The sequence below is a fragment of the Cetorhinus maximus genome, chromosome 15, assembly GCF_964194155.1.
Source record: "Cetorhinus maximus chromosome 15, sCetMax3.hap1.1, whole genome shotgun sequence".
Lineage (NCBI taxonomy): Eukaryota > Metazoa > Chordata > Chondrichthyes > Lamniformes > Cetorhinidae > Cetorhinus > Cetorhinus maximus.
In genome coordinates this window covers 10,928,093-10,955,595 of record NC_135893.1, presented here as the reverse complement: position 1 = coordinate 10,955,595, position 27,503 = coordinate 10,928,093, and the positions used below count along the sequence as shown (strand labels likewise).

The 27,503-nt window shown below is 41.7% G+C and overlaps 1 protein-coding gene across 1 annotated transcript; it reads right to left on the bottom strand.

The window, feature by feature from the left end:
• Window positions 1–27,251, bottom strand: LOC144691169 (protein polyglycylase TTLL10-like). Its single transcript, XM_078559235.1, has 10 exons — window positions 27,106–27,251; window positions 26,211–26,329; window positions 23,534–23,654; window positions 20,931–21,016; window positions 17,175–17,346; window positions 14,668–14,839; window positions 9,584–9,724; window positions 7,198–7,314; window positions 1,010–1,103; window positions 1–869 (listed from the first exon to the last, which is right to left on the bottom strand). The coding sequence occupies exons 1-10, from the start codon at window positions 27,195–27,197 to the stop codon at window positions 238–240; spliced, it is 1,746 nt and encodes a 581-aa protein (XP_078415361.1). The 5' UTR covers window positions 27,198–27,251; the 3' UTR covers window positions 1–237.
• Window positions 27,252–27,503: the final 252 nt, after the last annotated feature.

Below are 27,503 nucleotides of genomic sequence, written 5' to 3'. Positions count from 1 at the left end.
TTCCAGAAAATATGTAACCAATACAATCCAATTAAGGATATTTTCTATTGATTTACAGATGATTATAAACACTAACCTATTTTATGGAACAACACTCATTTCAATAAGATCATATTGTCAAGCATGGAATCAACTGTCTTTTAAGATGGTAGGAATTTAAAAACAACTTTGGCTAGCTAGGAGCTAAATTGGCTCCCGACACAAAACTTTTTGATTTTCCATTCCTACCCTTGTTGACTAGGCCGCATCACCAGATTGTGTCTTGTTCTCTTTGGAGCTCATCTTCATCTCGGATGGTTTTGTGACCATCTTGTTGATGTACTTCTGAAAGGCACTTCTGATCAACATGGGACTGCTCTCCAAACTTTGGTATTGCTGGGAGCTAGTGTGTGAGTTTTTGGTGACTAAAGGTTTTAACTTTGCAGTAATTGGTATCTTTTTGAAAGCATCCACATTTCTGCTGGATTTTAGTTGGTTCTGTTCACCTGAAGAGGCTCCAGCCAATTGGTGACTTGCCGGAGGGTTATTCTTCATTGTGCACGGTTTCGCTTTAAGTGAGATGGCTGGCAATTTTGTGTAAGGCACCAATGAAACCGTGTTCTGAAGCACCTTTACTGGAGCAACTACATGACCTGAAGGAGCCATAGGCTTTTGCATGGGATTGTTCTCAGTGCGTTTTATGCAACCCAGAGCCAGCTGGTAAGGTTGTTTAAGAATTGTTGCTGACATGTTGCTTTCTGTCCTAGGCATAGGCCTTTTAAAGTTTTCCTGATGGCTCCCACTGTATAACAGGACAAACTCTTTTTGTGACTGAAGTGGCAGGGCCTGCAGTCCTTTACTGCATTTTTTGAATATCTCAACTACCATATCTAAGAAGAGAAAGAAATATTGTTGAAAGTAACCCTTTGATAGTTTACAAAAGCAATATTCACTTCACTGCTTGAAAAATGTCAATAGTTGCTACAAATCTCCTTCGGCAACAACGTAATGCAAGCAATCATCACCTTACCAAGAGCTTCATACACCATTTTAGGGATGACTGTTTTGAGAACTTCACAGTGTCTCTGTAAAGATGGATTGGTGTTAATTTCCAATAACCAAATCTGAAAAATAGATCAAACACTGAACTGTTAATCCATATATATGCCTTCCATATTCAGTTCCAATGGCACTGGATGGTGTCATGGATCAAGTAGTCTTTCACCTCTATGGAGTTCAAATTCAGCTCAGATACATTTCCTATGTCTGTTGGCTGTAAGGTTTCTACAGGAAATTAGTTTTTTTTTACAATCTCTATCCATTTAATAACAAAAGTCACTTACCACCACAGATTTTGAAGGTGGAAAATGCCATTGTGTTAGAAATGGGAGGATGTCACACTGGCTTAGTAAGGAGAGGCTTTCTGAAGGGCAGGTTGTCGCAGCTAATTAATTCCCCTTCTCTGAAGTGCAGTGGTTATCGAATAGGTAATGGCAGCAACAAATGTCATGAATGACCGATACTTTTTTTGTGCTGTTGGTTGAGGGAGAACTGTTGGCCAGGACATCAGAGGGGTTCTCTGCACACCTGTAATAGCATCTATTAGATCTACTGACACATTATAATTTGAGATGCTTTAAAGATTCAGGTTAATCTGACATTCGCGTATTTGATTGATGCCACTAGATCAATTGACACAGCTTCCTTAGTGAAGGGGGGGCCTCCACTTACACTAACCATCTGCCAAAGTTAAGTGGTTTAGAGGTGGCTACTAACAGATGAGCACAGCTCTTGTGCTGTGTGACCTGCTTGATATCCCTCCTTAGATCTTCCTCTTCTTTCTGCAAACATTCAGATAAGGATCCCTGTTTTTAAAAAAATGTTTCGCTCAGGGGTCTGGTGTGGGGTGGGATGACAAGCAAAGAAATGGACAGTAGAGCTGGTGACTCCTGTTCATCTTTTGTGTCTCTGTGCGTTCATCAGGATAAGCTCCAGATCATGCTGGGTGCATTCAAATTCTTTGAATGCCAGGAGCTCAGTATAAGAAAGTCATCTTGATAGCATAAATAACACTTCCAAACATACTAATGTAATGGTGGAATTGTTCTTCTTACAGTAGAGAAGGTTAAGGAATTTAATAGAAGTGTTTCAAATCAAGAGCTTTCCATGGAGTAAATAAGAAGAAAAATTAAGGGGGACATGGTGGCATAGTGTTGATGTCACTGGACTAGTAATCCAGAGGCCCAGACTAATACTGTGGGGACATGTGCTCAAATCCCACCACAGCAGCTGGTGGAATTTAAATTCAATTAATCTGGAATTGAAAGCTAGTCTCAGTAATGGTAACCATAAAAACCCATCTGGTTCACTAATATCCTTCAGGGAAGGAAATTTGCCATCCTCATCTGGTCTGACCCACGTGTGACTCCAGACCCACAGCAATGTGGTTGACTCTTAGCTGCCCTTTGAAATGGCCTAGCAAGCCACTTGGTTCAAAAGCAATTAGGGCTGGACAACAAAGGCTGGTCTTGCCAGCGACGCCCACATCCCATGAAAGAATAAAGAAAATGTAAGTTTCCACCAGCAGGAATATCGGTGACAGAGGACACTGATTTACAATCATTAGCAGAAGAACCAGACAAGGAGAATTTTTAATATGCAGAGTTCTGAACTGAAATGCACTGCCTGAAAAGATAATGGAAGCAGACTCAAATTAGATAATTGAGGGAATTAACTTGGAGGATTCCAGGGATAGAGCAGGGTAATGAGACTGACTGGATTGCTGTACAGAGAGCTGAATGGCCTCTTTCTGTTCTATCAGCATACCCTAAAAGTAAAAGTTTCCGTTTAACAATGAGTATATATATTTTTGAACTAAAAGCAGAAAATGCTGGACAAAGACCACTGATCTGATATGTTAACTCTGTTTCTCTCTCCACAGATGCTGCCAGACCTGTTGAGTGTTTCCAATGTTTTCTGTTTTTCTTGCAGATTTCCAGCATCCGCAGTATTTGGCTTTTGTGTATATAGTTTTTGAGTTAGATTTTGTGTGTTTTTCTTAACCAACCCCTTGACTCAAATGTTAATGTTAGATTAAGCATTTTTTTGCTTAAGGCTCATTATTTTTCAGCAGCCTTAAAGGGGCACTGCCTTCATGAACGAGAGCTTGGCAAATCATTTGGAACCTGGTACCCCTCTGTGCTGATCTGCCTTCTCTGTGCCACTGGGCCTGATTGGAATTTCAAGATCCAAGTGTGAAGGTCTTTGAAGTGTTGATTCTTTTTTCCTCATGATCTGTAGCCTGGTAGTGAAGTCAGATTCTCAGAAATTGCTGGGTCAAAGCCATGCATTTTCGGTGATTTGTTAGTGATGGTTAATTATGGGTGAATTCAAATATTCCCACTTGTGTGGATGAGGTTCCATGAAAAATGCGAAGGCCGCCTAGGCTCTTTGCCTGCCCGCCAACCTTAAAAAAATTGGACGGGCAGCTCATTTATTGGCTTTAATAGGCCATTGACAGTTCGGCGGGCACACAGCCGACTCGCCTGCGCGCCCGCTGAACTGAAAATCCAAGTGATGTCGGGACGCATGCTGAGCTGAAGATTCTACCCCATGAGTTTACTGGAAGATGAGCGGAGTCCATTTCCCACTCATTGCCATTCCATCCCCTCCCTTTCAACTATGTAATAAGAGGATTCATTGTGCAGTGTTTTGCATACATTAATACAATCCAAATAAATTTTGGCTGGGTCAGTGCTGTGTTAGATGCTGTCATCTGTGTGTGTTCGATTGGGCTGGGGACTGCTAGGCAACAGGTTTGAAGCCACCAGAAAACCAACAAACTGTTGTTTCCATTCTTTGCTGAAAAATACCCTGTAACAAAGGGCTGATAATTAGATTTGTTAAGTGGGCAATTCAACAAGTAAATAAACAATGGTAAATAAGGCCAACTCAAACACTGCACTTTGCCCTTTGATGTGTTTTGTATATCGTAAGGATTACTTCTGTCATTCTAATCCCATGTGGGAACAAACTATGTGGTACACCCTGTGTTCTAATTTCATGTTTTTAACATCACTGAGAGCAAAGACAAACCCTGGCTTCTTGAGTCCATTACTAACTATCCCATTAACCTTTCTCCTTTGCCCACTTCAGCCTCACCTCCAACAACTGTGAGGAACATGTGGACTTTTTTGTCACTAAGTATAGGATCATCCCTTCAGCTGCCTTGGCTGCACCACTGCCCCGCACCGCCCCCCGCCCCCCCCCGACCCCACCACCATTCCCTTGCCCACAAAGCCATATCTCCCACCTCAAATATTCACGTCTCTTCCCATCCTAGCCCTAAATCTGTATCTTTCTCTAGTTGTTCTCCTATCTTCCCTCTTGCCCTCTCTGAGCTTATTATCCTGTCCATGTGAACTATCTCCTGCTCCTTCAACCCTATTCCTACTATGCTGCTGAACACCTAGCATTTTTCCATGGCCCCCATGCTAGGTGACATTGTAATTAGTCACTAAATAGTCCTCAGGTAATATCTGTTTTCTTTTGAAACTACCAACATCACACTCTCCTCGAAAAGTTCACACTCTACCTCTCTGTCCTTGCACCTTGCAAACTGCAACCCCACCTCCAATTGCATACATACAAACTAGGAACAGGAGTAGGCCACTCCGCCCTTCAAGCCTGTGCTGCCACTCAATAAGATCATGGCTGATCTGATTATAACCTCCCGCCTACCCCCGATAACCATTCACCCCTTGTTAATCAAGAATCTATCTAGCTCTACCTTAAAAATATTCAAAGATATTGCTTCTACTGCCTTTTGAGGAAGAGAGTTCCAAAGACCCATGACCCTATGAGAGAAAAATTTTCTCCTCATCTCTGTCTTAAATGAGCGTCAACTTATTTTTTAAACTGTGACTCCTAGTTCTAGATTCTCCCACAAGAGGAAACATTCTCTCCACATCCACCCTGTCAAGACCCCTCAGGATCTTAAAGATTTTGATTAAGTCACCTCTTACTCTTCTAAATTCCAGCGGATACAAGCCTAAGCTGTCCAATTGTTTCTCGTAAGACAACCCGTCCATTCCTGCTAATAGTCTAGTAACCCTTCTCTGAACTGCTTCTAATGCATTTATATCCTTCCTCATATAAGGAGACCAATACTGTGCACAGTACTCCAGAGGTGATCTCACCAGTGCCCTGTACAACTGAAGTATAATCTCCCCACTTTGGTATTCAATTCCCCTTGCAATAAGCAATAACATTCTATTAGATTTCCTAATTACTTGCTGTACCTGCAAACTAACCTTTTGTGATTCATGCACTAGGACACCCAGATCCTTCTGAATCTCAGAGCTCTGCAATTTCTTACCATTTAGATAATATGTCTCTTTTTTATTCTTCCTGCCAAAATGGGTAATTTCACACTTGCCCACATTATACTCCATTTACCAGGTCTTTGCTCACTCACTTAACCTATTTATATCACTTTGTAGCCTCCTTATGTCCTCTTATTTGACCTTATCCTCTCCAAGGATAAGCTGTTTTGCCTCCCAGGTCCATGCCCATCTTTCTTGCAATGTGAATCTGTCCAATCAGGTTTCCATCCTATCTGCAGCATTGCAAAAGTCCTGACCAAAGCCACAAAATGGCACCTTCTGTGACCATGGCCATGGTGCATGATCACTTCCCATTCTTCTCAACTGCTGTGCAGCTGACAGCACCATCTTTCTCCAACATCTTTCCTCTGTTCCCCAGCTCAGTGAGATTGCCCTCAGTTGGTTTAAACATTACCTTTCTGATCATAGCTAGAGCATCTCCAGCAATGGCTTCTCTTCCTATAACCATTCAGTTACCTCCAAGTCCCCCAAGGATTTATCAGTGGCCCTTCCTTGGTAACATTATCTGCAGACATGTTGTTGGCTTGCACATGTCCACTGATGAGACCCTGCTCCACAACTGCACCACTCCTGTCCTCTTGCCACTGAATCCATCTCCCATTATTGATTAAGGTTGATGGTTCAAAACCTCAGTGTCACATTTTTCTCCGAACTGAGCTTCAACCTCAATGACATCACCCACCTCCACCCCTGTCTCAGACCATCTGCTGATGAAACCTCATCTCTGCCTGTCACCTCTAGTCTCAACTATTCCAGACTCAAAGCTCCCATGGCCAAGGATATATACAAAGAAAACTCCTCTGCATTTTTTTGTCTAGTACTATGGGATGTTAGTATTTTATTTATTTTTTTTTTGGAAAAATATACTTTATTCATAAAATATCTGAAAAAAACATTACAAAACATTTCAGAATGGCCATCACAAAAAGTGCAATCATATTCAAGTTTTCCACATAGATCATGAGGTGCTTCAATACAATCAATGAACATTACAGACATTTCAACAAGGTAATTACAGATAGTCAAACAGTGTAATGGTATTTAAGTTATCTACATAGATGTCCAGCTGCAAGGGTTGACAGGCCACTTGGTTTGTCTCATCCGAAAGCCAGCACTGTGTAACACACCTTCAGTACTGCACTCAAGTGTCAGCCTAGATTATGCATTCAAAGCACTGGTGTGGGTTTTGAAACCACAGCCTTGTAGAATAGCCAGGTTGTAACAACTATACCAAGACTAATGTTAATGACAAGTAGAATTACAAATTACATCCATAAGCAATTGTTTCACTCTTAGAAAATTCAATATTCATCATCTGCTCCCAACATTAGCTAATCAGACCATATCTGATTAACTTATTCAAGACATAACCCTCTAACTTCAAATCCCATTACCAATATTCATCCACTATTAGGAGTTAATTAACAAATAATCATTTGTGTTTGTACATTCAGCAGTATCTAGAGAAAAACATACCCACCTTCTCAAGGATGTTAATTCTGAACCTTCAGTACTATACCTAGAGTCCAAGTTAAATTATCTCTTTACGTCCACAACAGCTTCCGGTATTCATTGTATTTAAATATTGGATTATTTCAATATTCTTTTGTCCAATGGGAGAGAAAAAAATCATGTAAAGGTTTTCCTCCAACTTATATGGATCACAAAAGGCACCAATGAAACATCTACACAGAGCTGCCACCGGGCATCATGTTTTTGAACTGATGGCCCAAAGCGGCTGTCTTGCAGTCAATCCGCTTACTCTCATAATGAACAAAACTGTATAGTGGAAGAGAATGAAAATTACAATTACCTTGAAGTTCTGATCAACTATAAAGTCGCAACCCAAGAGGCTGAAGTAGCCCAATTTGCATTCCATTTTCCCCTTGACAGCGAAGAAACATTGTATCATGATTTTCCGCATTCTCTTCTGAAAGGAGGTTATGAAGCTCTTAATTACATGGCTTAATCTTTCTTGACCCAGGCAGACTACCTCTTACTTGAGCTTATCTCTGTTTCCCATCCATTCCCCCCTCCATGCCCCTCCTGGATTCCCAATCAATCTTTAAGTTAAAAGGTTGTAATTCAAAGCCCATTCCAGAGACTTGGGCACATAATCCAGGCCCTCACTCCAGTGCAGTACTTGAGGGAGTGCTGTACTGTCAGAGGTGCCATCGTTTGGATGAGACATTGAATCAAGGCCCCATCTACTTTCTCAAGTGTGTGAAAAAAATCCAATGGCACGGTGGCGAAGAATACATGAAGGCTCTGGACAGGGTAGATAGGGTGAAACTTTGCCCATTGGCAGAAGAATCCAGAACCAGAGGGTACAGATTTAAAGCGATTGGCAAAAGAAGTAATGACAATTTAAGCATTGATTGGTTGGGACCTGGAATGCTGCCTGAGATTGTGGTGGAGGCAGATTCAATCAAGGCCTTCAAAAGTGAATTAGATAATTATATGAAGTGAGAAAAATTGCAGGGCTATGGGATAAAGGTGGGCGAGTGGGACTAGGTGTGTTGCTCTCACAAAGAGTCAGCTTGGACACAGTGAGCCAAATGGCCTCCTTCTGTGCTATAACCATTCTACGATTCTATGATAAGAGCAGGGAAGTTTTCCCCAGTGTCCTGGGCAATCTTTATCCCTCAATTAACATCACAAAAAACAGATTATCTGGTCATTCTCATATTGCTGTTCATAGAAACTTGCTGAGTGCAAATTGGCTGTTGCAGTTTCCATATTACAGAAGTGATTGCACGTCAAAAAGTACTTAATTGGCTATAAAGCACTTTGGGACATCCTGAGATAGTGAAAGGCGCTATATAAAGGTAAGAATTCCTGTTCTACATCTCTGCAATTTCAGAAATCAGACTCTGTTGAGGCAAGACATTGCACATGAAGACCTGGAATACTCCAGCCTCGACCAATTCAATGGTACTAACACTGGCTGAAGCTGGTTCAAACCTTTTTTCTTAGACATCAGTGAACAGATCAAAATTAATATCTTCTCCCTCAGCTGAATCTGAACCCTGACATCCAGAGGTAACAATCTCACCAACTAAATGGTTCATCTTCCTCAACTTCCACACATCTAATTGATTTTTGGATTATAACTGCATATTAATTAACTCGCAAGCCTTGCCTTGGAGTTTGGGAGGAAAAACACTCAATTACATCATAATAAGTTTCTTGCTTGGCAGACACAAATAAATCTCCCACAGAAGTGTGTCTAATTTTCTAGCAGACAGATAAAAGCTGATAGAGGGAGTTTAGACTTATAGTGGCCAAAACTCCACACAAGTACTAGTATCCACCAACCAGGGACCTCTGCCATTGTTCCCATCAAAATTCAGTGAAGGTCCCCCGACTTACATATAAATTGTGGGCATCTATATCACAGTGAGAGGGAGGTCTTGTGGCGCTGTGGGTAGTGTCCCTGCCTCTGAGCCAGAGGCTCTGGGTTCAAGTCCCACCCCAGGACTTGATGGCCAAAGAAGGTGTGTTCATAATGCGGTCAAACAGGCTCGGTGTCAACCTGGAAATTCTTTGTAATACACGTCAATGGCAGTTGGTAAGAGTGGGAGAGATTCCTGGTCAGCCACATGATGGAAAGTTGGAGCCTCTACTGTCACTATCCATAGCTCCAAACTTTAACATGTATTTAAAGAGTATGTTGCCACAGCAACTCAGACTCCCTCAATGAACTGTAACACACCCCCAACATATTACTGGGAAAATACTTTGCTGCCCTCCAATTTGGCATTTAACATGCCAGTTATGGAGGAAACGAGTATTGCATCCTCTCCCTAGAAGCATGTTAACTTTTCCCAGTGGCTGAATTCATTGAGGGTCACTTTTCATTGAGAGTCCAGGACATAATCCGAGCCAGGACCCACAGGTTGAACTGACCACTGCCATTGGGTGGGTCAGTATGCTTGGTCTCATCAGGAGAATGACCGCCAATCCTCAGCTGGATCCATTTGAGGTTTGACGTAGATCCCAACCTGACTTCTGTCATGCTCTGCTGAGGAAATGGTGGAAGGCTCTTAGCTCCACAATTCATCAGAAATAATAATATGAAAACAACCAACCTGAGTGAAACACAAACTTACCACAAAAACAGTACCTTACTCCTCTGATGCTAACATAACTGAGTCTCCTTAACTAGAGCCAAGGTGAAAGCTGGAGCATAAACTTACCTCAAAAACAGTGAAAACCCAGTCCTTCGGGAGATGCTTTGCTTCCGTATACTTCTCATTAATATAGTCATTCAAATGCTCCATGGACCAGACTGTGTCTTCCTTCATCTCACTGTACAGGGGGTTCTTTTTCTGTACAAACTGAATAAGATAGTGCAAAGGTGAAATTAGTGGAGTAAGACTCCAACAGTGGAGGCTTGGGGGCACTTCTGACTGACGGTGACTTTTGCTGACCGCTATGGGTAGCCCTCAGCAATCGAGAAGAATGAGGGTTGGTGGTTGACACAGGAGGCTTGGAGTGTGGAGGTTATCGTAGGGGGTGGCGGGGTGGGAGGGGTAGCAATCCTAAGGGGAAATCATTTTCGGGGGAAAGGAGGAACAGAACATGGTGGGGAGGGGGGTTGGTGGGCTGGTGATTGCAGGGGGCGGGTGAACAGCAAAGAGAGAGAGATCAAGGAGGTGGAGTGCATGGTGGAAATCAAGTGGGAAAAAGAATACTGGAAGAGAGATTACAGTAGAAGGGAAAGATTGGGGAGGGAGAAGAGATCGCACAGGAAGAGATCACAGGAGGAGAGATCACAAGAGGAGAGATCAGAGGAGGATAGATCAGGGAGAGATCACAAGGGAAAGAGATCCCAGGGCGAGAGATCACAGTGGGTGAGAGATCACAGGGAAGAGATAGGAGAAGAGATCACAGGGGGAGAGAGATCACAGAGGAAGAGAGATGCCAGGGCAAGAGATCCCAGAGCGAGAGATCACAGGGGAAGAGATCACAGAGGAAGCGATCAGAGGGGGAGAGAGATCACATGGGAGGGAGATCACAGAGAGTGAGCTCGCAGGGTGAGGTATCACAGCAGGAGAGATCACAGGAGGAGAGATGGTGGGGAGAGATCAAAGGGGGAGAGATCATGGGGGAAGAGTTCACAGAGAGACAGTTCACGGGGAGAGAGTTCACGGGGGGGACAGTTCACAGGGGAGGAATCGGGGGGGGAGAAATAACAGTGGGGTGGGAGGTCATGGGAGGAAATTGCGGGGAAGAGATCGCAGGACAGAAATTAATTGTCCATGATTGGACAACGCCTGTTAAACAATCCTGATTGTGCTAAGAATTACACTGAAAAACAATTTAAGATTGTCAGTGTAGCTCACTTACGTATGCTAGAACCACATATATTCACACACAGGGTCCTGTCCTTTGCAGACAGATGGAATACGTCCACACTTTGCACCTTTTTCAACTAATCAGAAGCTTGGGGAACAGTCATTCCCTGGTTCATTCCCCAGGGCAATGCCTTGACCAATCAGAGTCAACCTACTCAGTTTGACTTTGAACAAAACCAAGCAGTTAACTGTTCCATGCTGCATTTGCCATGGCAACACCTCTACCAATCAGAGTCCACTTTCCAACCAATCAGCACTCTCTTCTCTTGTAATATGAATTGTTGTTCCCCTGTCATGGTTGAAAAAATCTTGCAAGCTATCCTGATGAATGCAAGATGAAAAGCTTTGATAGCATATCCCTTTTTTCAAGAATGCTTTACACCTTAGAGTTTTAGATGGTTAAACTGTGGACATTTAAGAAGCCCCCAGCATCAATATGCAGTTTGAACAAATGAGGATCAGTACAGTCGATGTAAAATACTTTTCAGTAGTTTGGGTTGGAAGATCTTAAGCATTGCTATAGGTTTCCATCTGCTCTCCAACTCTCCATCCACTTAGACTAGCCCACAGCTTGGCACAGTTTACAGAGCTGCCTTGGCCTCAATCTTTGCAACTCCCTCACTAAATCCCTATGTGGTAGATCCCATCTTTAGAGCCCTGTGCCTCTACCACTTGCTGCATTTCACAATTGACAGCCATGTCTTCAGCTTTCTAGGCTCTAAACTGGAATTCCTTCACCAAATCTTGGCACCTCTATAACTCACTTTCCTCCTTTAAGATGCTCCTTAAAACCTACCTTTTTGACCAACCTTTTGGTCATCCACCCTAATATCTCCTTTGGTGGCTTGGTGTCAAATTGTTTTGTTTGATAACACTCCTGTGAAGCATCTTAGGATGTTTTACTATGATAAAGGTACTACATAAATGCAAACTGCTATTAATGATACACTCTTCATTTATTCAGTCCTCAGTGACTTGCAATTTTGCTCCTACAATTCCTACTCTTTACATCAAGCTGAGAGACATCGATGTTGGGGAATTAAACAATTATGAACTTTTGAAATATCCAATGCAAGCATCAATGACTGCAAGGATGATGTACACGTGAGATGAGATTCAAAGTAAAGTTCACTAACTCTGCCCGAACATGCCTGAGTCCTAAGTCTTAAGGGATTTGCATTCTGACAGCTGTTATATAAGAATATTTGTATAGATGCAAACTTATCATTAGCAATTCTATAAATCACGAAAAGATAAAGATCTTTGCCGGTAAAATACAAAAAGATCAATTGACAGATGAAGAGATATTTAGGTGCGCACCTTCGGAAAAGATTGTCAACAGCTGCCAAGGTGGCTTTTAGACCCTCCCCACCCCGGCCTCCACTCTCTTAGGGAGTGCTGGGTAATTTACACAATGCTAATGAACTCCAACCTCCAATTCAGCTAGGCAGCCTGGTCTCATCTGAGCAGATAAAATTCCCTGTGCACTCCCTAACCACATGAACAAACAAGAAACAACAAACTCCTGTGATTTCTTTTCCTGGAGTAGATTTTGACTTGGTGCGATACTGCAAAACAAGTGATAGCAAGCTGGCAACCCGCCTTACATCCTGATGTTTATTTCCATTATTTTTATGCAGCGAGTTGCTCTGGTCTGGAATGCACTGCCTGAAAGGGTGGTGGAAGCAGATTCAACTGCAACGTTCAAAGTGAAATTAGATGCATGCTTGAAAAGGAAACATTTGCAGGACTACGGGGGGAAGGAGCAGGGGAGTAGAACTAATTGGATGGCTCTTTCAAAGAGGGTTGAAAGGACCAAATGGTCTCCTGTGTTGTAGAATTCTATCCTTAGCTGACAGGGTGGGAGATGCTCTTCCAGACCTTTAGCAATGAAGTTAGGCGCTGAAATTTGCCTTCACTCAATATCACTCCACAAATCTCATGAACGATTTATCGGTCAATGGATGAGGAAATAGGGGCAGAAAACCCCAAATTGCATTTTAAATAATAACAAAGTCCATGTTATAAATTTGATTTTTTTTTAAATAGATTTTTGTTTTGGTGTCTTCCCTTTAAGATAGTCATTGGGCGTGGGGAGTGTCAAAGTCAATAACTCCTACAAAATCTATGACTGTACACTGTGGTGAAGTATGTTATAGTCTCCTTGGTAACAGGCTTAAGATGGAGTCTAACACAAGTTTCAAACATACGGATTTTGTAACTGATTTGTACAAGTGGAAAGTTTTTTTAAAAGATGCCTGAGAAGTGGAAAACAAAAAATCCAGCAAGCTCTTGTGTTAACTCTTGTGCGTGGGACGTAAGAGAGACGTTTCTGTTCAAATTGGAGCAGTTTCTCATGAAGGACGGTGACTAGAGATCGCAAAATGGGGGCACTTTTCAAATCTTAAAAAAAGAAAAGAGGCTGTTTTAAAAGTCTAGAAGAGATCATTGAAAGACCGCACCTTTAAAAATCTCTTCTGGAAGATTGATTTTGTTCCTGGAATTATAACCTTTTATTATTTTGCTGAATTTAAGAGTTAGATAAAAGACTTCAACAACAACAACTTGCTTTTATATAGTGCCTTTAACATAGCACAGAGGAGCTGAAAAAGGAGGTAGCAGGACAGGTAACCAAAAGCTTGGTCAAAGAGATAAATTTTAAGCAGCACCTTGGGAGTGGAAAGGAGAAAGGAGGGTTTTTACAGCTGAAGGCATAGCGGGCTAGAATTGGAGTACAACAGATACTTGAAAGGGTGTAAGGCTAGGGGAAGTCATAGAGATAGGGAAGGGTGAATCAATGGAGGGATTTAACTATATAAATGTGAAAGTGTGTTATATCAGTGTTAGATTTTTCACTATTTCATGGTTAGTTGAAAGCAATCACTTGATATTTTACACCTCAGATGAGGTCTAATATGATACTTTCAAAGACCGAGGGTGATAACTTGTGGAAACATAAAATTGTCTGGTACCTAAAAGCAATTATGAAGTAGAGTTTGGACCCAAAGTGAGTTCACATTGCTCATATACCTCATTGTTTGTAGGATCAGCACACGATGAGTTAGAACAGCTTTCAATTCTGCTGAACAGGGATGCTTTGCAAAGCAGGCTTAAGGCAAGGTTGAAGGGCTGAAGGAATGGGAAGGTCACTCACCCATGACTTAAGGATCTGGAACAAGTTGTTTGGTCACTGTTTATTGTAATAAAGTGATTGAAGAGCTTAAGTAGACCATATAACCATGGTAACAGAATTATTGAGTAAGATTGAGAACTTAAGTATATTTCCTTGGCTCCATGCTCCATATCTGACGTCTGCATTGTGTATCTTTTGATGATTGTGGTTCAATGTTAGTATGCATGGAATATAGAGATCAAAATTTTAAATTGGTACAAGAGTTTTATGTAAACCACTGTCTGCTGTAGTCAGACTGGAATTGTGAATTGTAGTACTTGAGTTCTTATAGTGAATTGTGAACTCAATAATAAAGAATCATACAATCATACTGAAATCATGTGGTATGATTTGCCTGAGTATTCATGTTGCATTGTATTACACGAGCTCATTAAAGACGAGGACCTGATTCTGTGGGTTGTTACCACTGATAGCTGTGTGTAAAGTAACTAAACAAAATAGAACAGGAAAGCAGACAAACACCCGACACTTACATAAATCTCAGGGAAGTGGGGGGTTGCGGGGGGTGGGGTCCCTGTCGGAGGTCTGGGTAGTTGGGATTCATCTGTGAGTGACCTAAGGTATGACAACTAATAATTTAGGGTAAGAAGATTCTAAAGAGACCCGAAAACATGAAAAAATCAATTTAACATCTTCATTTTATTTCGTGACTCTCTGATATTTTAATTCAGAAACTCTGACAGTTACAAGGGAAATGGAAAAGATGATATTTTCCCTACGTTCAACTTACCTGATTGGTGAGGTGACTTGTCAGATCATCAGAATATGGATCATATTTGTTACATGCCAATTTGACGTAACCATGGCGAAAGAAGATCATATGAGGTGAGGTACAGGCAATGAGGAGGTAGGAGCGGACATCAAACTTTCGACCTTCCAGAAGTAAAGGTTTGTGTAGATATCTGTTTAGGTAAAAGCACAGGCATTTTAGCACAGTCCTAAGATAGGCATCAAGGGGTATGGGGAGAGCGCGGGAGTACGGCGTTGAGATAGAGGATCAATCATTATCATGCTGAATGGCGGAGCAGGCTCGAAAGGCGAATGACCTACTCCTGTTTCTATTTTTCTATGTTTCTATCAACTCTAAAGGTTTGTGAAGTATCAGGCAGCTTTCATTTCCAGTGCTTTCCTCTGGACTAATGCTGGACTTTTCATCCCTCCACACACAAATATATGAATTCAGAGCAGGAGCAGGAGTTGGCCATTCAGCCACTTCAGCCTGCTCCGCCATTCAATAAGATCATAGCTGATCTGATTGCGGCGTCAACACCACTTTCCGCCTACCTGCTTTTACCCTTTGACTCCCTTGTTAGTCAAGAATTTATCGACTCCCTTGTTAGTCAAGAATCTATCTACCTCTGGCTTTAAAATATTCAATGACCCTGCCTCTATGACTCTCTGAAGGAGAGTTCCAAAGACTCAATACCTACTGAGAGGAAAAATTTCTCCTCATCTCCGTCTTAAATGTGAGCTAATGTTATGAATGTTTCAGGGAGAGATTATTTCCCGCTTGAAGCAAATCCCAGGAAATCGCAGGCACAATGCCCGCATGGGAAAATGCTTCAACCGACCCCACAATTATCCAGCACACACGCCCAATGGGAAGGTGCCTTCATAAAATCAATCTTCAAAGATTTTCTTTCCAATTCCTTTTTTCCTGGTTTTCTTGCACACAGAAATGTGCCTGAGAACTCCAAGTGAAAAATGGAACAGTGAAACCACCTGCTGATTCTTCAGGGGAAGTATTTCCACTAGTTATTGTATAGTAAAATCATAAATGTTCTCTTTACACTTGTGGTTACGGTATGACTGTATATAAGGAAGTCTTACTGAGCTCATCAAGACAAAATACTGGTTAGGTCTCAGTCGGAGAATAGTGTGAGAGTCACTTTAAGATGGATGTCAAGGTCTTGGACGAGATGCAGAAGAGATTCCTTAAAACAGAACCACGGATGAGGGCCTTCAGTTACTGGAAAAACTTGAGTTGTTCTTAGAGCAAAGAAGGTTAAGAGGAGATTTGATGGAGGTGTTCAAAATCATGAATGGTTTTGGTAGAGTAAATGAGGAGAAGCTGTTTCCAATGGCAGAGGGGTCGGTAACCAGAGAACACGAATTTAAGGTGATTAGTAAAAAAACCAGAGGCCCCATGAAGAAACCTTTTCTTTACAATCAGTTGTTGAGATCTGGAATGCACTGCCCGAAAGGCTGGTGGAAGTAGATTCAATAGCAACTGTCAAAACAGAACTGGATAAATATTTGAAGGGAAAAAAAATTACAGGAGGGAATGGGGAAAGAGCAGGGAAGTGGGATTATTTGGATAACACTATCAAAGAGCTAGTATGAGCTGAATGACTTCCATCTGTGCGATAATATAATGTGATTCTATGGTTCTATGTCAGTGTCAGAAATTAGAACAAATGGTTACTTTTTCAGAACCAATGTCCTCATCAGGCCTGATATAGTAACATAAAAAAGAAAGACTTACATTTATATAGCACTTTTCACAACCTTAGGACGTTCCAAAGTACTTTACAACCATTGAAGTACTTTTAGATTGTAGACTGTTGTAATGTAGGAAACACAGCAGTAATTAGTGATGTTGATTGAGGAATAAATATTGGCTAGGGTGCTGGGTGGATAATTTTTTATGTCCACCTGAGACACCAGATGGGACCTTTAACATCTCATCCAAAAGAAGACACTTCTGACAACGCAGCATGTCAATGTATCAGCAATTACATTGTCAAAGTCCAATAACAATCTTCTTGTTGACTGGCAATTACAATGCATAGCAATTACATTGTTAAGACAACTGCTTGTTAAAACAGGTGATGGGCATTGATTCATCTATCAAAATAGTATAAATGGGTACAGCTGTAATAGTCCAATGCGGAAGGGATTGAGAAAGTTTGCTGTACTGAAGAGTTGTCTTTAGAATAAACCAGCTTGAGGTATAAGACTAGCTTTGGATTCATTTTTCCACAACAAGCACTTATTGTGACTAGCACAGCATTCCCTTAGTACTGCACTTTAGAGTCAACCTCTATTTTTGTGCTCAAGTCTCTGGAGCGGGTTTTGAACCCACAACTTCCTGATTCTGATGAGCTACAGTTGATATTTATACTTATACAGGACAATCCTGAATAGTCACATCCAAAGTAACAGAAGAGTGATACTATTTCAACAGCTGGGTACATAACCTGCAGTTTGGTTGATTTTGCGATTGCTCTTAATTACCGTTGCACTATTCTGTTGATGGGTAAACCATAGTAATACGTCTTGTTGGAAGCATTCTGCTCCACACTTTCCAGTTTCGCACGGAAGTCTAGGAAGTCATCCTGGCACTTCAAGAGAAAGATTCCTTTGCCCATGTTTGATCCGGCAGGTTTCGAAATCCATATCGGTCCATCTGTGTGGAGAGAAACACATGGAAACAAAACATTATCAGAAGGAAGTAATCCTTCCCAGTGATCAGCAAAAAAGTTGAATACATCTGCCTCTGCTTAGTTCATCTCTTTCCACAGAACACTATTAGGAGCTGAATAGAAGAATTCCTCTGCATTGTCCAAGACTATACGGATTAACAGCAATTAGTATGCTGTAGATTGTAACACAGCAGATTGTAATGCAGGAGATGATGCAGCAGGCTGTGGTGGAGGGAAGCTTTTGAGATACAAGGAATACCCAAGTGAAACACAATGATAACTGAGGAAGATAAGGGCTTCTACAATTGGAATTTGATTAACTAAGATTCAAACAACATAAAACTCCACAAAATAGCCTGATGATATCGCACAACGCAGGGCATGATGGTGGCAATGCAGGGCAACGATGGGGGCATCACAGGGAAAAACACCAGGCAGAGAAAAGGAGCTTCCCTTGAAATAGAGAAAGGAGGATGGGTCTTAACTCTGGATTATCATTGCACAAGTTTAGTGCTAGTTTGAAGCAATGACACCACTTCACACAGGCATTGCTAAACATAATAAAAATGCACCATTAAACGACGAGCAAGCACAAGTCAGGGAAACAGATGGTGAGGTGGGGAGGAAAACAACAGGTACAAGTCAATGGTTCAGGTTTAAAATGTTCAAATAGGTGTAAAGTACATTAAAGGAAAGCTCAGGTGTGCATAGAGAAGACAAAAGGTGGAGTTGGACCCAGCTTAAAACCGGAAAGGAAATATGAAGAATAACATTTCATAGACCTGGCTCCTAAAAGCTTGTATTTATATAGCACCTTTAAGATGGTAAAATATCCTCACGTGCTTCACAGGAGCATTATCTAATCAAATTTGACACCCAGGCTACATAAGTTATCAGGACCCAATGATTAAAACTTTGGTCAAAGAGTCAGGTTTTAAGAAGTATCTTAAGGGAAGGAAAGAGAGTTATGGAATCAGAGTGGTATACAGAGGGAATTCCAGAGCTTGGGGACCATGGCTGCCTATGGTGAAATAATTAAAATCAGGGATACACAAGAGACCAGAGTTGGAGGAGGGCAAATATCTCAGATGTTGGTGAAGCGGTGGCATAGTGGTATTGTCACTGGACTGGTTTTCCAGACACCCAGCGTAATATTCTGGGGACCTGGGTTTGAATCCCACAATGGCAGATGGTGAAATTTGAATTCGATAAAAACCTGGATTTAAAAGTCTGAAGATGACCACAAAACCATTGCCGATTGTTGTAAAAACCCATCTGGTTCACGAATGTCCTTCAGGGAAGGAAATCTGCTATCCTTACATGGTCTGGCCTACTTATGACTCCAGACCCACAGCAATGTAGTTGACCCTTAACTGCCCTCTGACCAAGGGCAGTTAGTGGTGGGCAATAAATGCTGGCCTAGGCAGCAATGCCCACATCCCATGAACGAATAAAAAAAAAGATAGGTCTGGAGGAGGATACAGAGAGAATGACTGGCAAGGCCATGGAGGGATTTGAAAGCAAACAATGAACTTTGCACAAATCACAAACCTCTACACCTCTTTCTAACCCTTTGTAATTTGTTAATAACTTTTAAAGTCCATGGAAATAGTGATTTGGATAGTGGCTGTAACCTTCTGTTGCCCAGCGGTCCTTGGTGCCAATGGGCCAAGCCATGGAGGAGATAGCACTATGCTCATGTGCTGAGTCCTCCGTTGGGACTTAAATGGATTCCTTGATGAAATACCTAAAGTATTGTACAAGCGAATGTCAATGGATATAGTTCATATGGACTTCCAAAAGGCATTCAATAATATTTCACATGAGAGATTGTTAGCTAAAATGATAGCTCATGGAATTCAAGCCAAATCATTGCCCTGGTTAGGAGATTGCTTAGATGGTAGGAGATAGAGAGTGAGGAGAATGGATGTGTAGTGGAGGGAAGTAACTGCTGATGTCCCTCAAGGATCTGTGCTGTCACCTCAACTATTAATTATCTTCATCAATGACTTAGGTAAAACAATAGGCAGCCATATATCCAACTTTGCCTATGACAGAAAGATTGGTGGTACAGGAAGCAATACTGTTGAGGAACATAAAACTACATAGAAATATTGACAGAATAAAGTGAGTGGCCAAAACGATGGCAGTTGAATTTCAATCCAGATAAATATGAAATCATCCATTTTGGACCAAAAGAGGATAGAGCCTAAGTGTTGAGATGCAGAGATTTGGAGTCCATGTACACAGAGCACTAAAATGTCATAATCAGATATAAAAACTAATCAGAAGAGCTAATGAAATATTAACCTTTATAACCAGAGAGTTGGAATATAAAGGGGAGGAGCTTTTGCTGCAGCTATACAAAGACCTGGTTAGGCCACATCTGAAATACAGTTCTGGGCATCACACTTTAGAAAGGCTATATTGGTCTTGGAAGGAGTGCAGTGCCTTCACCAGAATGTTAACAGCGCTCCAAGGTTTAAATTATGGGGAGAAATTAAATGGGGTAGTCTTGTGCTCCCTGGAATATGTAAGATTAAGGGGAATTTGACTGAAGTTTTTGGGACTTTGAAAGAAATTGAGAAGGGAGATGCAGAGAACCATTTTCTGCTGGTGGGGGAGTCGAGACAAAGGGGACATAACATTAAAAATCAGAGCCAGGCCATTCAGGAGAGAAGTTCTGAAACACTTTGTCATGCAAAGGGTGAGACAGGTGTGGAACTCTCTCCCACAAAATACAGCAGATGCTAGCTCAATTAATAATGTTAAATCTGAAATCGATGGATAAGCTAACCAAGCATATAAAATGGTATGAAGCAATGGCAGGTAGATGAAGTTCAGACTGCAGATCACTGTGAATGGTGGTATTGTCACTGGACTGGTGATCCAGAGACCCAGGGTAATGCTCTGGGGACCTGGGTTCGAACCCCACCACGGCAGATGGTGGAACTTGAATTAAAAGTCTAGTGATGACCATGAATCAATTGTCGTAAAAACCCATCTAGTTCACTAATGCCCTTTAGCGAGGGAAATCTGCTATCCTCACCTGGTCTGGCCTACATGTGATTCCAGACCCACAGCTCTGAACAAAGGCTATTAGGGATGGGCAATAAATGCTGGCCTAGCCAGCGATGCCCACATCCCAAGAATGAATAATAAAAAAAATTTACCTACACTGCATGAGCTGCAGCAGTTCAAGAAGACAGCTCACCACCACCTTCTCGAGAGCAATTCGGGATGGGCAATAAATGCTGGTGTTGCCAGCAATACCCACGTCCAATGAATGAATGAAAAGCCACAATTTTACTGAACAGCAGAACCAGCTCGAGCAGCTGAATGGCCTATTCCTGTTTCTGTGCTCCTACGGATTGTTCCAAGGGACGACAGAACCCAGTTAAGACATGTCACAAAAAGGAGAAATGGAAAATTGGAACTCCAATTATTCAATGACCATCCCATCAATGATGCATCATAAAAACCAATGTCAAGGTTTACCCTGTTGGGTTGTGGCTATATGGGGCGGGAACAAAAAATGTTGGAAATAGTGGAAAGAAAGAGTACCTACCTTCCATAATTTCAAAGAAAGCTAGGCGTTCACTTTTCACATCCATGCGATACGTTTCAGGATAAAACTCCGTCATTTTCAGAAATCTAGAGAAGAAAAGATAGAACTTGTATTTGCATATCATTTTATCACCGCTTCAGGGTGTCCCAAAGCACTTTACAGCCAAAATCATTAAAGGGAGATTTAATGAAGATGTTCAAAATTATGAAGCATTTTGATAAAGTAGACAGGGAAAACTTGTTTCCAGTGGCAGAAGGGTTGGTAACTAAAGGAGACAGATTTAAGATAGTTGGCACAAGAACCAGACGCAACATGAAGGGATGTTTGTTGATGCAGCAAATCGTTAGGATCTGGAATACACTGCCTGCATAGATGGTAGAAGCAGTTTCAATAGTAACCTCAAAAGAAAATTGGATACATACTTCAAAAGGAAAAATACCACAGAGAAAGAGGAGGGAATGGGACTAATTGGATTTTAGAGAGCCAGTGCCGACACAATAGGCCTTCTATGCCGTGTGAAACTGATTCGTCTGCTCACCCTAATTCTCAGATAAACATGACATTTCTGTAATGGTACTGAGGAAACTATGGGGAGAAAGCCAAGGATTGGGAGGGAAATGCAGGATCAGACCTGGGAGAGTGAATGAAGTATCAGGGCTGAAGGTGGGGTGGGGGAAGGAGGGAAGGTTGCAAAGGTTAGGCAAGGCAGGCATTTTAAACCTCAAAACCTGGAAGAAAGAAACAATCCTCAAATTTGGGAGATACATTTTCACCAGGAGCCCAACGCTTGAATCTGAAACAATCAGATAAGTGCCATGTAGCATCCATTAAAAGTGACGTTGCTGAAGTACCTAGCTTGCACCTGTATTCAAATGGACCACAAACCAGTGAATAACATGCTCTATCGTGCTTTAATTATTTATTGACTATAAATGATTCACCTCATACTAATTATTTTAAACATCTGCAGGTGAAATTGCGTAATTCAACAGTACAAGAACATCTGTTGTCACAGACATGCTCCATTTAAATGGACAAAGCAGAACAGATGTTATTTCAATTAAAATATCAAAGCAAAGCTTTAACAACCAGGCGAATGGCCCATATCCTATTTCAGCTGCAGTAAATCTTCACCATTCTACAGATTTGCACAGCCAGTGGTCATTTCGTGCTGGGTACATGACACACACCCCAAACCTCAAACTAATGACACCAGCGAGAGTCTTTCACCAGGAATTGTCTCAGGTTCTTCTCTGATCAGCCACTCTAACTTAGGCGGAACCTTAACAGAAACCTCAGATGGACAAAGTTACTGCAGTCAAAAGGGAGAACACATGGAGAAAATTCACAGCAATGGTGCGGGGTGTTGGTGATTATTTTTCATACAATGGATTTTGGGATTCAGTTAAGCTTCAGTTTCTGTTCTAAAACAAAGTGAATTTGCACAGATTAAAAGAAAGCCACAGGTTGCAGGCATTGTAAAATATGGAATAATGGCGAACTGTTTGGGGAATATCACAACTCCCAGTTTACTTAAAACCACGACAACAATTGTCTCGTTCTGGACAGGGATGTTGAGCAATTTGTCATCTCATCTCAGACAACCAAACAATTGATTAAATGCATGGGGTGGGGGCATGATTTGATTCACATGGGCCATGGAATGAGGTGTAGGAAGACAATGTAGATCTTGAGAAAGAGGTTTGGTGGATGGGCCCATTGGTGAAACCTTATAAGGGGAACATGTCAGAGATCCTGCACGTCTGCTTCCAAGAGCCAGAAAGAACAGGGCAAAGCAATAGGGACAATTCAGTTTTGAACAGAGGGCTGTGAAACACAGCCCTTGGCTCAAAACTGGTAGCTAAAAACTCAGTTTTTGTAGTTAAAAGGTGTCTGAAAGTGAAGTGAAGCCACTGCATCCCACTTTCAGCAGAGAAGTTAAATTTAGTTTGACTGTTGCTCTGTATGTCCCCATTCAGTCTATGAAATAAAGCAGTTTAATGATTTGCGCCTTGCCTCACCTGGCCAGGCTCTGCTCAGTCTGCCTTCAGAAAGACCAGAGAGGTGTATCTGAGGGCAGGTGGGAAAAACGTAAGGCTGAATTTTCCTGCGGGAGTCAGGAATCTGACATTTGGACCATTTCTGGGTCCGGAGCCTGAGCATTTCAGTAGTGCGGCCCCCAGCTTAATTTTATGGGAGACGGCTAATGAGTAGCCCACCTCCTCATTTGCCATCCAATTAGGGAAAGCAGATGGTACAAGGATGCGAGAAGGCTAATTGGAGAGGCTGAAGAACCTCCATTCCCCTGACCACATCTTTATGTATGTAACCTCTTCCTTTGCTCCACCAATGGTGGCCATGTCATCAGCCTTCAAATTCCTACTCTCTAGAATACCTTCACGATAACCAATGCCTTTCTGCTTCCCTAAAACTGAATTACTTAACCCATATTTTGCTCACCCCACTTAAACTCTATTAATGCAATGTCCATTTTCCTCACATCTTTATGGAGAGCCTTGGGACATCTATTTATTTTGAAGTTGACTGCATATAAATGTAAGTAGCTTTTGTTACGGAAAAATGCGGGGAATTACTTCTCTTACCTGGGACGTATAATCTTTGTAGATTTAGCTACTATCTGCTCATAGGACTTCAGGGAGGAGCAGAGGCCAACCTTGGTGGTCAAGAGTTTGTTGTTCGGGATCTGGTTTAATAGCTGCTTACCTGTCAGAATGAGAGAAATAAAAGCCATACACATTAGAAAAGCCAATTAACAATACACAAATAACAGTTTTGGGAAATGATGAATGCTTACAAGCCTCAAAATTCCCAAGATTTTTGCATATCCTTGGCCACTGCTTGATATATAACGTATTGGTCTCTCTGACATACGAAAAATCTTTTGATGTACCATGTATGTACAATGTATTGGTCTCTTGGTTTTTGTGTGGTCCAGTCATGTCTATATCAGTCACAGAAATACAAAAACATGGGACTGGAATTTCCTGTGGGCTCGGGAAAACCGGACGTGCACACTTTTGCACCATCCAAAATGCATATCAGACCTCTGTGTGACATTGCCAGGCATTTAGTCTTTTCACACAGGGGTCAGGTTCACAGTACATTTTGCAAACCACATTGGAGTACATGAGAAGTGTGGGTGCAGGATGTGGGCTGGTTAGAAGACCCACCTCGGTTCTCCAACTCAACAGTCCAGCTCCCAACATCATTTAAAGGCCCCCTAAACCTCATCCATCAGCCCCTTCACCTCCCCCTCCCAACACCTATTATATTTGTAATCAAAGAAGAAACCACATCAAAGGCATATCCTGTTATTACAGCCTCTTAAAAGTTTCAATCATTCTTGGATCAATAGACAACCTGCTGAGCTGAAGCCATTATAAGCTTTTGAAATCCAGCCAAGTATTCATAATGGCTATGTCATAACAAAAACATTCAACTACTTTTCCTGAAACTGACAGGACAGAATGGTGTCCCATTTCCTTTTCAATGCAGCATGCCTGACAATCCATGCAGAGGAACAGGTGTAGAGATTTTTTTCAATTTTCAAAGGTAGGGTTTTTTCACAGCCAGAGCTGTCAGCCCATTTAAATCACAGCACAAAACATGACAGCAGAGGCTGACAGGATATTTTGTTTTACAATTTTTAATGCATTATAGCAGATGCTTCAATGCAAAAAGTACTGTAATGCATGACAACACTTACACAATGCTGGTTAGAGCGCTATGTTGAACTACTGCATTAAAAACACATCTATGTTACAATATAACACCTAATAGTGACACTTGAAGATGTCAAAACATTTTATACTTACCTTTCAGAATGTTCTCGACCCTCAGGCAGCTCCTCCCAGTGGTCACAAACTCTCCAAGGAGATGCGTTTTTTTTTTTACAGCTTTCAAAATCCTCACCACACGAAAATCATGTACAGGAAGAATGGGTATTTTCCTGTGGTCCTCACAATAGGGACCCTGACCTAGGAAGAGTTGCATGTGCGTTTTGCACCCAAGGCCTTCCCAACCCATGAAAAAGCCACACGAAAATGATGTAGGGTCGGGAAGGTAGAGGAAAATTGATTTTCCAGCGTAAAAAAAACAACCAAGTTCAGCAATTTGTGACCTGATTTGCACCTTATTCTCTAGGGTTTCGAAGAATGAGTGGTGATCTCATTGAAACCTACAAAATGCTTGAAGGAATAGACAGGGTAGATGCAGGTAAGATGCTTCCCCTGGTTGGGGCGCCTAGAACCAGGAGGTACAATTTCAAAATAAGGGGGAAGCCATTTGGGACCGAGATAAGGAGAAATGTTTTTACTCGGAGGGTTGTGAACCTTTGGAATTGACTATCCCAGAGGGCCGTGGAAGCTTGGTCATTGTGTATGTTTAAAGTAGAGATTGACAGACTTCTAAATACCAATGACATAAAGGGATATGGGGATAGTGGGGAAAAAAGCATTGAAGTGAATGATCAGCCATGATCTTATTGAATGGCAGAGCAGGCTCGATGGGCTGAATGGCCTACTCCTGCTCCTATGTTCCTATTTTCCATTGGGAGATGGAGGTCTGGCCCTTGGGGTGCATACAAAAGGCATGCTACTGGTATAATCCTGAGCCACGTACATGAGGAAGATCCCACGCTTGAACTGTACTAAGTTAGCTGCTTTTAACCCAGGATAATGGTGAAAGCATTGAAACTTGCCTCAGTAAAATGTGCCTGCAAAAGCGGAAAACTATCAAATAGGATTCAGGCTGTTGATTACTCTCCAGTGCAGCTGGCTGGAAAGCTCATGTTCCTGGATATTGGGCAAAGAAAAGGATACCCTCCAATAATTGAGCCACCACAAAGGCCCACACTTGAATGTTGGCTGGCAGGCGACACAGTGGAGGGACATACCAGACCGGTGATTATGGAATCATGCTTCAACTGCCTTCCTGGCAGGGCAGGATAGGAAAAAGAAAGGTTAGAGGCAAACACATGTTACTGATGGGGAGTCTCATACCATACTTCAATTTGCAAAGAAGCCCATTATAAAATGTATTAAATCAGTGGGTGGCAAAAAGAAAGAATTTCCATTGACATACAGGATCAGTTTTAGAAAGTAAAAAGAGGACATGCATTTTCCTTTCCTAAAAATGAAAAAAAGAACCCCAAGCTACAACATTGATCGTACAAAAGAGGACTTAAAAACTTGGGATTGCAAGTATATAATGTTACACTTATGACATCTCCTGTATTAAATCATTCATATAGACCTTTACCTTCTTGGAAGTATTGGAAGCTGGTCAATGTATTAAATTCACACCATTTTAATAAGTAGTCAACTCTGTCATTGTCATAGATTCGCTTCCAACCCCTTTTCTCGCAAAAGCTGACAACTCTGCATTGAAAAGAAATAACTTAATATCTTAAAGTGCAGGAGTCAATACTGAACAAAGCAAATATCTGTATATGTTACATAATTTGTCCCTCTCCTCACCTTGCTTCCCAAGTCAGCATTTTCCCAGGAGCCGAACACATCTCTTGGGCTGACAGGAGGCAACTGCCTAATGACTTGGGGCCAGCAATTCCTTTGGGATTGCACTTGCTCCATTATTGTAACATCACTGGTAATGTGCAGGAGGCCTGTTTGTACATAAATGGCATTTCCACCACAAAGTTATGATAGAACAGGAGCAGCTTAGAGGAAATTCCAGTTTTGCTGCTCCCGATTTCCTCCCTTCACTCCCTCTGGTAAATTGCAACAGGGTACACTGGACTATATGTGAACATACAAAACAGGAACGTCTGTGCTAGTAGTTTGGATAATGATGCTCAGGGACCACTTGAAACCCACCCTCCTCTGTCTCTTTGGTTCTTAGCAGATGTGCGTCTCCATGCATTTCTGGACCTTCACCCAAAACCTGTCAGTTCTGGGAGATTGTGGAATGAGAGAGAGGAACAGATAGATATTAGGGCAAAAATTTAGTAACTGTGTGCTAAAGCAATTTAGGTCCGATAAAAGTACATCAAATTAAAGTTTTGAGCACCTTTCTGGCACTTAATTAGCAAGAAAGTAACAACACATGTGAAATTATATTTATGAATATTGCACTAGGACATTCAATAAAAGCTGCATTGTGTAATAACTTACAATGAAACTACTTTTATACATACAGGTCAGTTCCATTTGTGCCTGAAACATAGAAGATCGGCCTGCAACCTTTGTAGTCATTCACGTTCCTGGATTTGTTGGGCCTGGGGCTCATGTCCCTTCGTGTTTTGAGATGAGAGATGCCGTTATGCGATCTTGCATTTTCCAATTTATGTTGTGAGGCATCAGTTCCTGCAGTGTAGGATGGGGCAATTCAGAGGGAAAGAGAGCAAGAAGCATTAGGAGAAGCTGACAAGACTGGGAGTTTTCACAAGCTTCAAAATCAATTACAATACTCCCAATTTTTTTCATCCTGCACTCATTGGTGGTAACTGTGGCACGACTCCCTTGTGATTGGTGCTGCCAATCTCCATCTTACCTTTGTCACATGATTCCACTCACATTCTCAGTTATAGGCCAG